Genomic DNA, 14649 nt, shown 5'->3' with positions numbered 1-14649 from the left:
TTTTGAAAACTACAATTAAACCCCGTACTACTATGTGTAGTTTAGTCTTTGATGCAAATGAATTCAACCACCTGCCACTGAAACTGTCTCCCAGCTCCAGTACCCAAAATGGTTTATTCAGAAATGGCACACATAAGTGATCACGGACATATGAAGATACACAAGTAGAGTTAAAAACCATAAGATGCTTGCAAGCCCAAAGGATATCATGAAATATCTCATGGAACTGGTTACCCCATACAAAATACTAGACCATGTAATGACTTAATATCCAACATTTTCAGATGTATAGCATACTTTAAGAATAAATAGCAAATATGTAAAATGATTACACAGCTGATACTATTTGAAAGTAGCAGCATACTGAATCCTGCCAGGAAAACACCAGGAAAATGTATGGGCTACTTCAGCATTCTGAAATCAGCTGCATTTTTCTAAATATTTAACGAAGTTTCTTGCTACTAAAGCAGCATGCATTACATGATTTCACTATATGGTGCAATGAAGTTAATACACAAAGTATCAGCACAAAGCTTGAGGATGAAATCTACTCTTAGTGTAAAAATACTTATGTTACTGAAGCTACAAGAAGAGTGAAACCAGACATCCGTAAGTTAAAAGGAATGAATGTCTTTTCTACAGGAGACCAGAAATTCAAACAAAATACAGGAAGAACCAGACTGTATAATACTTTCAGCAGAAAACAGAAATGAAACTATAGTCATGATCTAGAAATGTCTTCATTAAAAAAACAAAGCCCCCAAAATCCCAACCAACCAAACAACATTTCATACCTGGATTCCTACATTATTTCTCTTTATTTTTCTGGTATTTGCATCACCGTGATAATAGTTCTTCCATCTGTTAATGGACAGCAGTTGACAACCAGACCCGATATTAGGAACAATTTCCTAATTGGATAGTTAGTGAAAGGCTGCAGGCAGCTGACTGAAAAGCTGCTGAATCTCCCCTATTAGAGTGTTTCATGAAGAGGCAATGTTCTGCCTTTGTGCTTAGATGGACTAATGATCTATTGAAGTGCTTCCCAGCCTCCCCTTTCCGTGATTCTGACTTAGAATAGGGATTCTGAACGTGCATTATTCACTTAATGCAGAGGAAAGATCAAGTCAGTTGCCTTATGACAATTTCAGCTGATAAACCCTCAGATTTTACCCTTCCAACAGTGTCTCACCTTTACCGTGTGGTACGTTTTCTGATGGCAGAAGAGGCAGAATGTCCTTTTGCTGTCAAGAGCACAGATACAGATAGCAGATTTCTGAGGCAGTTACACCCTGATAAATTGTGATTTAGTGATTTAGTGATGAGCCTTGAAATCACACTCATATCCCACCCCATACCTGAACTGTGATCTCCAGGGAAAGCCCAAGTCTTCAGATACCAACCAACCTTAAAAATTGTTTCAGATAGAGACCCTTCCCTGTTTCTTATGTTATAATTTCTGATTTCCCATCCTTTAACTCATTTTTTTCCATACAATTGGAGTCCTCAATCTGCACACAGGGAGTGTGATCATGAAGGACCTGCCCACTTCCCCTGTGAAATTATACTGAACTAATGCTTTGCACAGGTTTGGAGCCCTTGTTGGTGGTTTCTAGGACAAAAATTGCAGCTCTTGACAATTTGACACTTGCGATCCTTTAATTCTAAAGAATTTGAGTCCTGCTGCTTGGAAAATAGGGAAATAAAATTCCGATCTAGACAACCTGGTGTGCCCCTGCATTCTCAGTTAGATGTGGTTGTCTTCATTTGATTATGTCCACTATGGAATGACATAGAAGAGATGACTGCATCTCCTTGGTGGCTGCCAGATTATGGCAGAGGGTGTCAATGGAGTGAATTAACTCTGCAGATTATTTCCAAAGGTCTCACCGGCTTTCGAAGAGTCCAGAATTTGGTTTGGGGTGTGAGGCCCAAACCAAATCCTACCTGTCACATAGGCCTGAGGGTAAAAAGGGAGAAGGTGCAATTGGGCATTAGATTATTAAAGGAGACTCAATTTGAGGGACTTAAAATTTAATTTCTAATGATTCTTCTTTAACGTATGACTTTGGGTCTTCCACAGATGGGCTTTCTGGGTGCCTCTTCATAAGACTAATTCTGTGAAAGTTAGCGCTGATGATGCAGATGTTGAGATGCTTAGACTAAAAGCATTGCAAAAATGAGTATTCTATTAGACTGAGTTCCCTTTCAGTAACTTAATTACTACACATAATTGCAGCAGTAACCATATTTGCAGTTCTTACTGATACAGAAATTCCTATTGAAACACAGCAAACCAATTCCCACTTCAGCATTTGGTGTTACAGCAAGGACGATAGTCGGGCTTTGCCCCTGAAGATGCAGGAACAGAAGGGGAGGGGACCCGTTGGGAGCGGAAAGCAGCATCCATGCATGCACTGGTGGCTGCCGTTACCTTCGCAGCCCGCCAGGAGCGCAGATCTGCGGGGAGGTGCTGTTAATTACAGCTAATTACAGCCACCATCAATCTTCCAGCAGGGCGCCAGCTCCCGCCACGCCCCCGCAGCAAGCTCCACCCACACCAGTGTCAAGCCCCCGCCTACCCCAGTGTCAAGCCCCGCCCACCCCCCGCCTCCTATCGCTGCCGGCGCAGCCGAAGGGGTCGGAGGTCGTCGCTGGAAGGCGGAGTGGTAGCGTGAGTCACGTGACGGAGCCAATATGGCGGCGCTGTGGCGGTGGCGCGGTGGCGGCTGCTGAGTGAGGCGCGTCTCTTCCGGGTGATGGGGGTGTGAGCGCCGGCCCCGCCATGCAGCCTGCGGCCCGCGAGCAGGATGCCCGCACCAAGAGCATGTTTGTGTCGCGGGCCCTGGAGAAGATCCTGGCGGAGAAGGAGGCGAAGCGGCCCCCGCACGGACAGCTGCGGACAGCCTGCCAGGTGGCGCTGGGTGAGTCCGCCCGGCACGGCCCGCGGGACTGCCCCGCCTCCGCCGGGCACCGGCTGGAGCCGCCAGCCCTCCCGGCGGGGTGACGGACCGTGCGCGCCCGGCCCGAGCGCGGGACGCGGGATGGGAGGTGCCCTCCGCCGCGTCGGGTCCCGGAGGGGCGGGAGAGCCCCGGGCCCCCAGCTGACAGGCTGCGGCTCGACGCTTTGGACCGGGGAGAAAGTTCTCTCTCTAATAGCAGACGTGCAAAAACGAGGGGAAAACCACAGATACCTGTTTTGTTAAGTTCTGGTCTCCATGTGAAACAAAAGGGGATTTGGGCTTGTCACTTTACAACTGGTTTTGGGAAAATTAATGATAAACTTTTAAAATAGGAAGCAAGGTGTTTTAAGGCCCTCGGCTTGTGGCGTCTCTAGTCTCCCAGGGCTGGTAATATATTGACTTGTTATCTTCAACCCATGTTTTGACTTGCTAAAGACTGTCGGCAGTGTAGACAAATATATACAGTGTGTATGGTGTCCTGCAGAACTGAAAACACTTTCTGTGTAATTGGCGGACTGATCCTGAAATCTGCAAGTACAAAACTGGTGATACAGATCTCTGTGTTAAAGTTCTTGCAAACATGCGGTGTGCCGTGAAGGGGTGAAGAGGAAGCTGCTTAAAGCAGTTGGAGTTCGCTATGGCCTTTCTTAATTTACAAAAGTGCCCTGTCTCCTACAGTTTTGGTTGCTTTGCACCGATATCTTTAATTTGGAAACGTTGCCTTTTGGGAGAACAGAAGTGAAGGCAGGTTGAGTACATAAGGTGGGCAGATGCAAGTTCTGACCAATGCACTGTGAAAGCGCGCTTGAAAAACAGCTGTCATTTTCATCTTCTTTCCTACAATTCCTGCCTTGTAGAGATATCTAGAGAAAGCTAATCAGACAGAAGGGTATTCTTTAGTGTTGTTTAAAGTTGACATTGTGAGCAATGCTGTAACACGTGTGCCCCAGCAGTTAGACTCCTATTCCTACTTCCTTTTCCTTATAATCTTTCCTAGCTCCCCCAGCATGCACCCAACCGTTTACAGGATGGGGAAGCTGTTTTGCTGTTAGGTAAATATATTTAGAGGGTGAGAAAGGAGCTTTCTTGAAAGATTCCTAGTGAAGGTCTTTATGTTTGCTTATACATCAAAGGTTATGATTTTGGGGGAGGGGTATTGTGCAATAGCCACCTATAAGTATTTGCATGGTGGATTGTAACTATTCTGTGTCTGCGTGTTTTAGGGTACAGTACCTCTGAAAGCAGTTAGTGCCTGTGATGGTGGACTATTTTTTGCTAATTTTGCTTGGAAAAAAAAGTCAATGTGCATTGCTGGACTAAAACAAGCAGAGGTCAGCATGAGCAGATAACCTTCTATTACCCAACTGTCCTGCCCTAGCAGGGCCCCAATTACTGTACTAAAGGGTCTCTGTTATATTTGGTGGATGTTGCATCATTTTAAGTTGCCAACAGGAATATTGTTTCTTTTATTTACATGTGATTCCCCCCCCATTCTGTTTAAGCTCTTTTTTACTCAAATGAAAAAAAAATCAGATTTATTTACATAGTTTAGTTAAGCTTATACTTTATGTTTACTCAGACTATGATGTCAGTTTCAAAAGTGTTAGTTTAATTATCAAGCCCTGTAAATATGCTAAGAAATGTGGGCAGAACATCACTTGCAGTCTGAGGAATTGAGGCCAAACTTCATGATCTACACATACTGCTTTAGAGGAAAGATGCTTCAGTGTTCCGAATAATAAATCGAGTTAACTGAGTCAAATTAATTCAGTTTGAGAGAAATATAAAGTTAACTTTTTGAAGTTGGTAATTGTGTCAGTTGTTGTCTTCTTTCTTCTTTTCTCTATGTCATGCTATCAATAATTCCTTTCTGCCTCTTACTAAATTCCATTTGCTGTGCTGTCTTGTGTATACAGTGGTCTTTTTAATGGAGCCTTGAGGTATTGTACCATTTATAAACCAGCCAACACAGAGACAGCACATGTGTAAATTGTATCTGCTCTTGGAAGTAGGGAAGTCTATGAGGAATCTTCTTTTCTAAATAGAGAGTTGTGTTCTACAACTACCTAATACAAGTTAACCTGCAGCCACTTCTGCAGTTTCTGCTCTAGCGTCACTGCAGTAGTGTTTCTATTAACTGCACATGCTTTATATTTTTTGCTTGGTGAGAAAGAGGACTATACTTCTAACTGTGGGAATGATGCTTTTGTTTTCTTTTACACAAGTTCTTCATAGTTTTGAATGTGTTCAACTCCTGAGAACTAAAGTAATTTGCTACTGAAAATTGCTGTCATTCTTATGAAGGAAATACAGGGTTCCTTGAATTCTAATTTTAAACTGTTCTTACCCCTTTTTTTCTCTTCCTTTCCTAGTAATATACATTCCACTGGACTAATACTGGTCAGTCTAGAACTGCAGAATATGTTCACGGTTTTGTAGACATAAAAAATAATATAGGCTCAAACAGGACATAAACACAAGGAGTGTGGAAGAAAGGGAACAAAACTAGTTCCCAGTGGTGTTTTTGGGGGGGTGGGGGTGGTCTATTTCACTCTGTCCACCCCCTCCTTTGAAATATGCAGTGTTAAATGTTGAGCAAGCAGAGTTTGAATAGGTTATTCAGTCTGTTGCTTCATCAGTAGGTGTAACGGTTGTATCCTGTACTGTCAGTGCCAGTAAGCCCCAGGAGAGACTGGGAAAAATGAGGGTTTTTAAACAGAACAGCTTTTCTGCTCTGCTTTAGAAAACTGTGTTTTTAAGAAAACTTGTTTTTAGCAGACAGCCGGTGTATTGTATGAAAGTAGTTGCTTAATAAGCATTTACATGGAGCTCTAGGTACACATGGCTCTTAGTAAGTGTACTGAAATAATCGCTACCTTGAAAACGTTGCAGTAGAACACAGTATGTATCACAGCAGTTCATATTGGTCTAATGCTAATTGTGTGCCTGAGCCTCTCATAAACTACTACTCTTGCCCTAGTAGGGCTATTTTTGATGACATACTGTGCAGCCAGCCTGGGTATGTGACCTCCTTTGATTGCCTGTGCACCTCCGTGTACAGATCTTCAGGCTTTGTAAGAACAGATTTTGTTTAGTTAGCGTGTTAAAAAATCATCTCTTAAGCCATGCTTTCACTTGGGAGTCTAGTTGTGTGTTTAAGTCATCCCTGGATATAGATGACAGATGTCTAAAATAAGTTTGTGTTTCTTAGTTTAGTAGCCTCTTGGCTAGCATGTTTTGACAGCTCTGGAGCAGAGGAGTCTTGCTTTATTGTGGCAGCCTTTTCTAAAGGCTTCTCTGTAGATCAATAGAATCAATAAATGTGGGGTGTCAGGGGTTTTTTATTGAAGTTGGAGGTAGCTTGGAATTAGGCAATGCAGTAGACTTGACTGGGTTGGGAGGCAGAAAGCTTTTGCTGCTGTTCCATGTGTTTGTATTGGCTGTCTGGAGTTGTGACAAGCTATGGGAAGACATTGCTTGTGTCCTTGTGCTAACACAAGCAATGTGATTTTCTGCACAGGAGCTAGTTTGCTGCTACTTAAAAAAAACCTTGACTAAGATTAGCATAGGATGCATATAGTTGTAGGCAGGCAAGTATTTCCTCCGGTTTAATATGTAGTTTTCAGTACAAGCAAGCTTAAACCATCCATCTACTATGGGAAGGTAGTTGCTCACAGCATGAGCTTCATCCTGCCTTTATTATGGCCAGAAGCTCTGGAAGAAATTCCTGCAAGGCCTTGCTTGTTATTCCAGTTCTTTTGCCTGGTAGGAATGCTGAAAGACTTGCGTTGAGCAGGCAACATACATAGTGCCCGAGCTGAAGATGTTTCTGGCTACATAGGTGGGATGTATGCTGATACATTCTGGCCTTGAGAGTAGCAGGTAGCTCTGAAGCAGAACCACTAAGGGGTCAGTGTTGTGCTGTGGTGACCAGAGGCTGATCAAAATTCACTCTCTTCTGGAGAATGGAATTGAGCTGTGTCCCTTGGTCCTATGACTGGAAGAGGAGAGTGGCAGTAGGTTTCTGGAAGTTGGCTGTGCCTGGTCAGGGCTTGGCAAGGTGTTTGTGGAAAGGGACTTCAGTGAGGCAACAGTTTCTGTTTTGCTGTCAGACCCCCAAATGCGCACTTCAGATGTGGAGACTTCCAAACCAGTTTGATGTAGTCAGTAGCAGAGGTATGCCTGCAATTTGGTTTTGTGCTCTCATTTATTCTTTTCTGCCAATATTAACTACTAAAGTACTGCTATGTTTTCATATGGCTTTAGAACACCTTTATATAATAAAATTGTGGGGAACTTAGGCCTGGGTTAGATTTTTTTTATTTAATCTATAGAGTATCTCTGAGGGTGAGATGGTTGTTGCTCTTGTATGGGATGCTAGTCTTACATATTTTTCCAGTACACCTTTGGGTCCTTTAACATGTGTTGTTCTCAGGAGCTCTGTGGATCATACTGTGGTGTAAGGATGGGGAAACTAATAAAATCAAGAGAACTGAATTAAAATTTTGCTGAATTGAACTTCTGAATGGACACATTGTTGATAAACCGACTTGGATACTGAAATGAAGTAAACAGTGATCCAAGAAGTGGTGCTGTATTAAGATTTACAGTGCCAGTCTCTTTGGCATGGGAAACCTTGGTTAATTCTTATGGACAGTCTCCATTCTGTTCACTCCTTACCAGATGAAGCCTGAAGTAGGAGGGGATGATGATGCTGTCTTTGCACTGTCAACGAGCTGCAAAGTTACTTCTGATTCAGAAATCCCAGGCACTGGGGCTATGGGCTGGGTTTGGTGCCTTGCTGTTGGCTTGTGCAGTACCGGCAAGTGAAAATTGTCTCACCTTTAAAACTGCTGGACATGGTTGCTTACATGCTGGACTTGATTAGGAAATGGGCTTCTGAACAGAGCCTTGGAGCCTTGTGGGTCTGTGACTCTTCAGTTTTTCTGTTGTCTGTTTTGTTGACTGTAGGGTGGATAATGTTAGTTCAGGTCTTGTTATGTCATTTCTTGCTAATGGATGTCAGGTTGACTTTCATTAATGAGAAAATGTGGCAGACAGAATAGCAAGTCCCAGTCCTGGATGTAGCTTAACCACTCACAGCTTGTAGTTACGCAGATTTCCTCAGCATTTTCCTTACATTTTGTCTATAAGATAGGGGTAGTAATGTTACAAAATAGGCATACTCTGCAAGGATTAATTCTTGTAACGTCCATTGAAGAGTATGACTGTGCAAAAACCTGTAGTATGGGTTTGTTGCAGACCTTGTTTGTTAGTATGTTTTGTGTATTGATGCTTCGGACACAGAAGAAACAATTGAGGCTCACAAAGAGCACCAAAATAATCTGAACTGCACACATCTAATCCCAACCAGTGGTGCCCCTCCAGAGTTGTGGAAAACATGTACTGAGTGAATGATCTGTTTCTGATAACTTCACCATTGAAAAAAGTTCTGTAGGCGTGATACTGAGCAGGCACATAACATAGGGTGAGATGGAGAGGATTCTATGTTACACATGATTGTAGCTGTGCAGCCTTACTGCGTGTGCTATTTTGGCTGATTTTATGTCAGTGTTCACAGTAAGTGCTTAGGCTGTGTGTTGGGGTAATGCAGTTCTGGCCTGTGTTGTGTATCATGGTGTTATATTAGAAATCCTGAAAAAGCCATGCTAGGATCTTTGGGATTTGCTGCTGTGTACCAGGAGTAACAAGAAGCTTTTATGGTTTGGTTGTTTTTTCTGTAATTAATTTTATGAAAAGCTCTCTAAACGTGTAATTAACAAACAAAAGAAAATCTCTGCTGGCAAAATGACAGCATGCGTGTGGAATTTCTTATCTCTTGTGAATTGATGTCATGTTGTCAGGGTTAACAAAGGCAGGTTAACTAGCATTGTAGTTAACAGGAGGTAATGGTTTATGCAGTGGCTTAAAGACTTCTGCAGACCTGAGCTCTGTGATGTAGACTTACTCTTGAATAAAAATTGCATACCATAGCTGTGTGTTCTAAAGGTATCTTTTGTTAAGAATGTTTGGAAAAATTAGCTTTTTCATGTAAAAATTGAGATGCACCTTCCAGTAACTGTTTGCAGTCTCTGAAGATGTTACAGCAAAGGAATAGCAAATACTGAAATGTAAGACTTCTGGTGCAAAACAGCTTTGCTTTATTTGTGTTATAGATAATGATAACATGTTGGGTGTTCAGTGCTCTGAATTTTTTTTCTTTGTTCCAGATGAGATAAAAACTGAGCTGGAAAAGCAAAGGTAAATATTAGTTGCTGTAAGCTATGCATGAAGACAGCAAGGGGAATAATTTGATAGTGGAAATTTAAGAATGCATAACATTACAGCAGTGAGTTTGTGAATACTCAGTTACATGCTTGTCTGACAAAAACATATGGCCCATGTGTTCCAATTACACAATGTTTGTGGCTATGGCTCCTCAAGCCATAACTGCCTCTGAATTTCACTATGGAAAAACTTACAAAACTTCTAAAAGCTGCTAGTTTTTCACTTCCTTTTACTGGGCTTAATATAGCCTGAAAGGAAATCACAAAGAGCAGTAGGTAACCCCTGTTTGATAGTATATCCTCTAACTTCCTAGACGTAGAATACATTTTTAAAAGACTCTTCCACTGCTGTGCTATGGTTTTAAAATGAGCCCCCAGATGGGCTTCTGTTGGTTTAGTATCCCTCATGTAAGCCCTGTTTAGTTAATTCAAAATAATGGATGGATTTATCATTTAAGTTGTAGGAGTTCCTAGTATTTCAGGTAGTAGGACAGTGTTGGTGTGTCGCAAGAAAAGAGTGAAGTTGAAGAATATATGCAGAGGTCAGATGCAATATAAATAAGTGTAAAATGTTTTCTGTGTGGCTTTTTAAGATTGAGCTTCCTTTGAGAAAGTATGCGTGAGATAAACCTGCATTACATTTGTATGCTGTTACGTACCGTTCTGCTTTAAATTTGGAAAAGGAGGAAGCGTGGTTTGCTGTGCTATACATGTTTAGAAAAATTAATAACTCTTTTTATCTGACCTAGAGAAGGCACTGCTGCTCCACCAAAGGCAAACTTCATTGAAGCAGATAAATATTTCCTTCCTTTTGAACTAGCCTGCCAGTCAAAGTCTCCACGCATTGTCAGCACTTCACTGGATTGTTTACAGGTAAGTGTTCTGTTTAAACTTGGCAGAGTGAAATGGAGAAACATGCAGTTACAAACGTCTTGTGTGCATTCTTGGAGTGAAGCAATAAGGCTGTCCAGAGTGCACACAGCGGTGCAGATGCCCACTATGGCTCTCTGTATGCATAAACCACACAAAATAAGTTACCATCAGACTTGGCTGAAAGTGTGTCCTGTCATAGTCAAAGGTGCTGACAGTTAAGTAAGCCTTTATTGAAGCTTATGAATGCTTACATTATTCAGTAAAGGTATTTCATCTATGGTGCTCTAAAAGGAGTATTAGCCATGGTGTTTCTTGTAGAGCTGATGTGATGGGAGGTCAGATTCTGGAATCTTTCTACCTTGTTCCTCCGTAGATTCTTGAAGAAAAAATAAATGCAACTTAATTTCAGCTAATTACGTGGGCAGAACCTTTCTGTCGTGAATAAAAAGGGCATGGAACTGTTGGAACAAGTCCAGAAGAGGGCCATGAGGATGATCAGGGGACTGGAGCACCTCCCGTATGAAGATAGGCTGAGGAAGTTGGGGCTGTTCAGCCTGGAGAAGAGAAGGCAGCGTGGAGACCTCATAGCAGCCTTCCAGTATCTGAAGGGGGGGCTATAGGGATGCTGGGGAGGGACTCTTCATTAGGGACTGTAGGGATAGGACAAGGTGTAACGGGTTGAAACTTCAACAGAGGAAGTTTAGAAGTTCTTTACTGTAAGGGTGGTGAGGCACTGGAATGGGGTTGCTCAGGGAAGTTGTGAATGCTTCACCCCTGCTGGTGTTCAGAGCCAGGTTGGACAGAGCCTTGGGTGACATGGTTTAGTGTGAGGTGTCCCTGCCCATGGCAGGGGTGTTGGAACTGGATGATCTTAAGGTCCTTTCCAGCCCTAACTATTCTATGATTCTAATAGGTATAAAGGTTGATGTTTAAAAGTTCTGTTTGGCTATAGTAGAAAGAAATGGTATGGGTGGCAAAAGCTTGTCTATCATTAAGTCTGTTTTGTCCAGATGTGTGAAGTCCAAGTAGCTAGTAGCCAGACTATTGTGCTGTTACATTTGTGTTAAAACTGGTTAAGCAAGGTATATTGTATAAAACCTCTTTTTAATACCTAACTGTATTTGTGTTGTCTAACCTGCATTCTTTCTACCTAGAAACTCATTGCATATGGACATATCACTGGCAATGCTCCAGACAGTGGAGCTCCTGGGAAGCGGCTGATTGACCGAATAGTTGAAACCATTTGCAATTGCTTTCAGGGTCCTCAAACAGATGAAGGAGTACAACTGCAGATAATTAAGGTATTTTATTTGGTTCATTTTGGTGCAGTATTGATTTGCTTTCTCTGTCTTTGATTTTGTAATGGGAAAAATACAATAGTGGGAAGCATTATTAGGCCCAGTTTCTCCACTTCCTACCTTGTTACATGTGTCACTGAATACAGGGAGGCTATTACAGTGTCAGAATTGGCATGTGAAATGTATTTCCTCTTGGTGAAGCAGAGTACTTTTGTTGTTCTTTCTGGGATAAGCTGTGGCGTAGATACTTTATCTTGCAGACATCTTGATATTCTTCATCTAGGCTAGTCATGTCCATGTTCATTAGGCCAATGAATTGCTATCAGCTTTCAACTGAAGGCACTGTGATGCAGTATCATGGACTGCTGCTCTAGCCTGTCTGCTCTCCTGTCTGTTTTTCTAGAGAGATCTGCAGTATATGTTCTCAACAAGGCATAGTAGTGCCTTATGAACATGTTTCATAACAAACCCACTGATCAGTATGGAAGACCTGCATGAAGTGTATTGCTGCCTATTTGCTTAGATTTCATTTTTACTGTTTTATGGACTTTTTCAGGCTCTCCTCACTGCAGTAACATCTCCGTATATAGAAATTCATGAAGGAACAATTCTTCAGACTGTTAGAACATGCTACAACATCTATCTGGCCAGTAAAAATCTTATTAATCAGACAACTGCCAAAGCTACCCTTACACAGATGTTAAATGTCATTTTTACACGGATGGAAAACCAAGCTGTAAGTAATGATTACTTTTACTCATCTCAAATGTTTAGGTTTGACAAATGAACAGAAAAGTCTTTATTTTTAATGGGTCTGCTATTGTACTTGGGTATCTATTGATTTATCGTTTCAAAAACCCCTGTTAAATCCTTCAGTGAATCACACTGACTGATTAAGTTATGAAGCTTATTCTGATAACAAGGTTTCACATTGTAGTTTCTGCCAAATGGTGTTGTATAAGCAAATGATGGGAAGCTTTTAAAATAAGTTTGGAATGTATCTTTTTAATTTGACTGGCCAAGTGATTACATATTCACTGATTCTTTCTTGTTAACATGTGAATTCACAAAGGAACATCAGTTGTCATAGACATCTGTTTTCCTTTACCTTGTTTTGTGCCTTAGATTTAACTTTTTCGTATTGTTTTTTCAAGATACAGGAATCCAGAGAAGTAGAAAAAATGAGTCAGCAGAAATCCCAGTCTCCTGCAATTCAAGCAGTGTCCAAGTCTCCCAAGATCAGTCAGTTAAAGCACAGCTGTCAGGAAGGCAAACCCACTGTTCCTGTAAGTGTGGAATTAACAAATGGTGAGCCTGAGAGGGTGGAAAATGGAGACATGAAATTGGAGCAGGATCTGACTCTGTCAGCATCAGGTGAGCAAGAATAGTTGTGTCTCCTGCTTTCAGTTACAATCCTTCTATTGGAAAATGCTCTTTCAGGCTATTCTGGGGAGAAATGACTGGGGTTATTGACTCAAATAATGCTTGGATTTTCTTAGTAGTTATTGAAAGTATACAGGCCTTCCTTAGCTCTATGTTATAGTGTCTACATTATAGCTGTTGAAGAAGGGTTCATGTTATCCCTAGAATTCTAGTAAAACTATATATGGTTTATCTGCTTAGAATTATAATGGAGTTAGATTTGATTAGGTTGATAAAGGAAAGGAAAGGAGGAGAATAATGGCAATTTATGGGAAGTGACAGAATCACTTTGAGGTAATTGAAGTCCTGTGGTAAAAATAATGTGTATTATGAAGACCTTGTCATAAGCAAATACTGTTTCCAAATTGGGAATGTAGGATATTCCAAAACTAGAAGTTTGTGGAAGTTCAGAAATACAAATGACAAAGTCACAGCATTAAAAATGAGTGCTTTGATTTAAACAATAGAAATAACATCAATGAGTATTTTTGTATGACTTCTTGAAAGTGGCTTTAGAGGAGAAAAGAAAATCTACAATTTTTAACTTTTTTACCTTTGTCATGTTTCTCCTTTTAATCTTCCTTAAAAAATGAAAGCAATAGATTCAAAATTATTTCTTTGTGTGTTTCATTAGAGGACACAACTGATGGAGAAAAGGAAATGGTTAAAGGCATCTTGGAAGATGTGGTCAAGTCAGCTGTGAAAGGTAACAAAATCTCCTAAAATAGGCCAGATGCATGTACATTGACAAACTTTTATTCCTGTGAATATAAAAGCGTGGAAGTTATTTTTTGTTACTAAGTATATTGTCAAGAGCACCTATTGAGGCAGAAAGAATAGGTTTTTGTCTCTCAATATTCTTCTTTTGCTGGTAGTTAATAAACTTTCTAGTTTACCAGTGCTAATTCTGTCCCACTTGGTCGTGGAGCTTCACAAAGCCATGGGATACAAAAAGCTCAATGAGTGATTTAAGCAGTTTTCCTTTTTCCCCTTTAGTGGCTGAAGAAAAACAGGTAACAGAAACAGTTAAAGCTCTACCTGCATTAGAGACTGCAGATATTCTTTCTGGCTCTAGTAATGAAAATATACAAACAAACGGGATTCCAGATGATGGGCAGTCTGTTTCCTCGACTGATAATCTGGTAAGTAACTTCACTGGATGTTAACATATATTTAGGAAAGAAGAAATGCGTTTATCATGCCAGCTAGTACAGTGGGATTTTGGAGAGAGAAGGTGCAGAAGCTTTAAAGTTTTTGTCCTGCTTGGGTTTGAAAACTGAAGCAGGAGCCGTGATTTAAGTAGATGCTGAAAACTGTTCTAAAATTGCTTATGTTGGCTGTATTTTAATACAGGGTGGAGGCAGAAAGGAAGAGTCAGTTAGCACATACGAAAAGATCCAGATAGCTTGTAGTCCTGTTTAGGTTTCATTTAAACTTTCCCAAATGTAGCTTTGTTAAAAAAATTGTAGCTAATTCTGAGGAGCTGTGGAATCTTCTTAATTGCTCCCTTCCTTTGTCTCACTGAGGATCTGATGTTGTGTTTCTTGCTTGCAAGGAAACAGATGTATCTGGACATCAAGCTGCTGCCAGATTTTCCCATGTACTACAAAAGGATGCCTTCCTTGTGTTCAGGTCGTTGTGCAAACTCTCTATGAAACCACTTGGTGATGGACCACCAGATCCCAAGTAATGAGACAATATTTATTATACTGTCTTCTTCAGGTAGCTTTTGGAGGCAGTTAAGTAGCTGCTGTAGAGTAAAGTGGGTATTCAAAATGTACCTGTCAGGCCCTTGTTTTAGTTACT

The 14649-nt window shown here is 41.1% G+C and overlaps 1 protein-coding gene across 1 annotated transcript in view; it reads left to right on the top strand.

The window, feature by feature from the left end:
• Positions 1-2779: 2779 nt before the first annotated feature.
• ARFGEF2 (ADP ribosylation factor guanine nucleotide exchange factor 2) overlaps positions 2780-14649 on the top strand; it is a 34341-nt gene continuing 22471 nt past the window's right edge. Inside the window, exons 1-9 of the mRNA XM_061375633.1 lie at positions 2780-2924; positions 9194-9224; positions 10000-10123; positions 11278-11424; positions 11978-12157; positions 12576-12795; positions 13478-13549; positions 13840-13985; positions 14399-14529. Coding sequence (XP_061231617.1) covers positions 2786-2924; positions 9194-9224; positions 10000-10123; positions 11278-11424; positions 11978-12157; positions 12576-12795; positions 13478-13549; positions 13840-13985; positions 14399-14529 — 1190 coding nt within the window. The 5' untranslated portion in view covers positions 2780-2785. The remainder of the gene's footprint in view (positions 2925-9193; positions 9225-9999; positions 10124-11277; positions 11425-11977; positions 12158-12575; positions 12796-13477; positions 13550-13839; positions 13986-14398; positions 14530-14649) is intronic.

Source organism: Neopsephotus bourkii, unplaced genomic scaffold, assembly GCF_033783945.1.
Source record: "Neopsephotus bourkii isolate Nb327-2 ecotype Australia unplaced genomic scaffold, CSIRO-AGI_Nbou_v1 NB_1663, whole genome shotgun sequence".
Lineage (NCBI taxonomy): Eukaryota > Metazoa > Chordata > Aves > Psittaciformes > Psittacidae > Neopsephotus > Neopsephotus bourkii.
The sequence above is the reverse complement of the archived record's forward strand: the minus strand, read 5'-3'. Positions and strand labels throughout refer to the sequence as shown.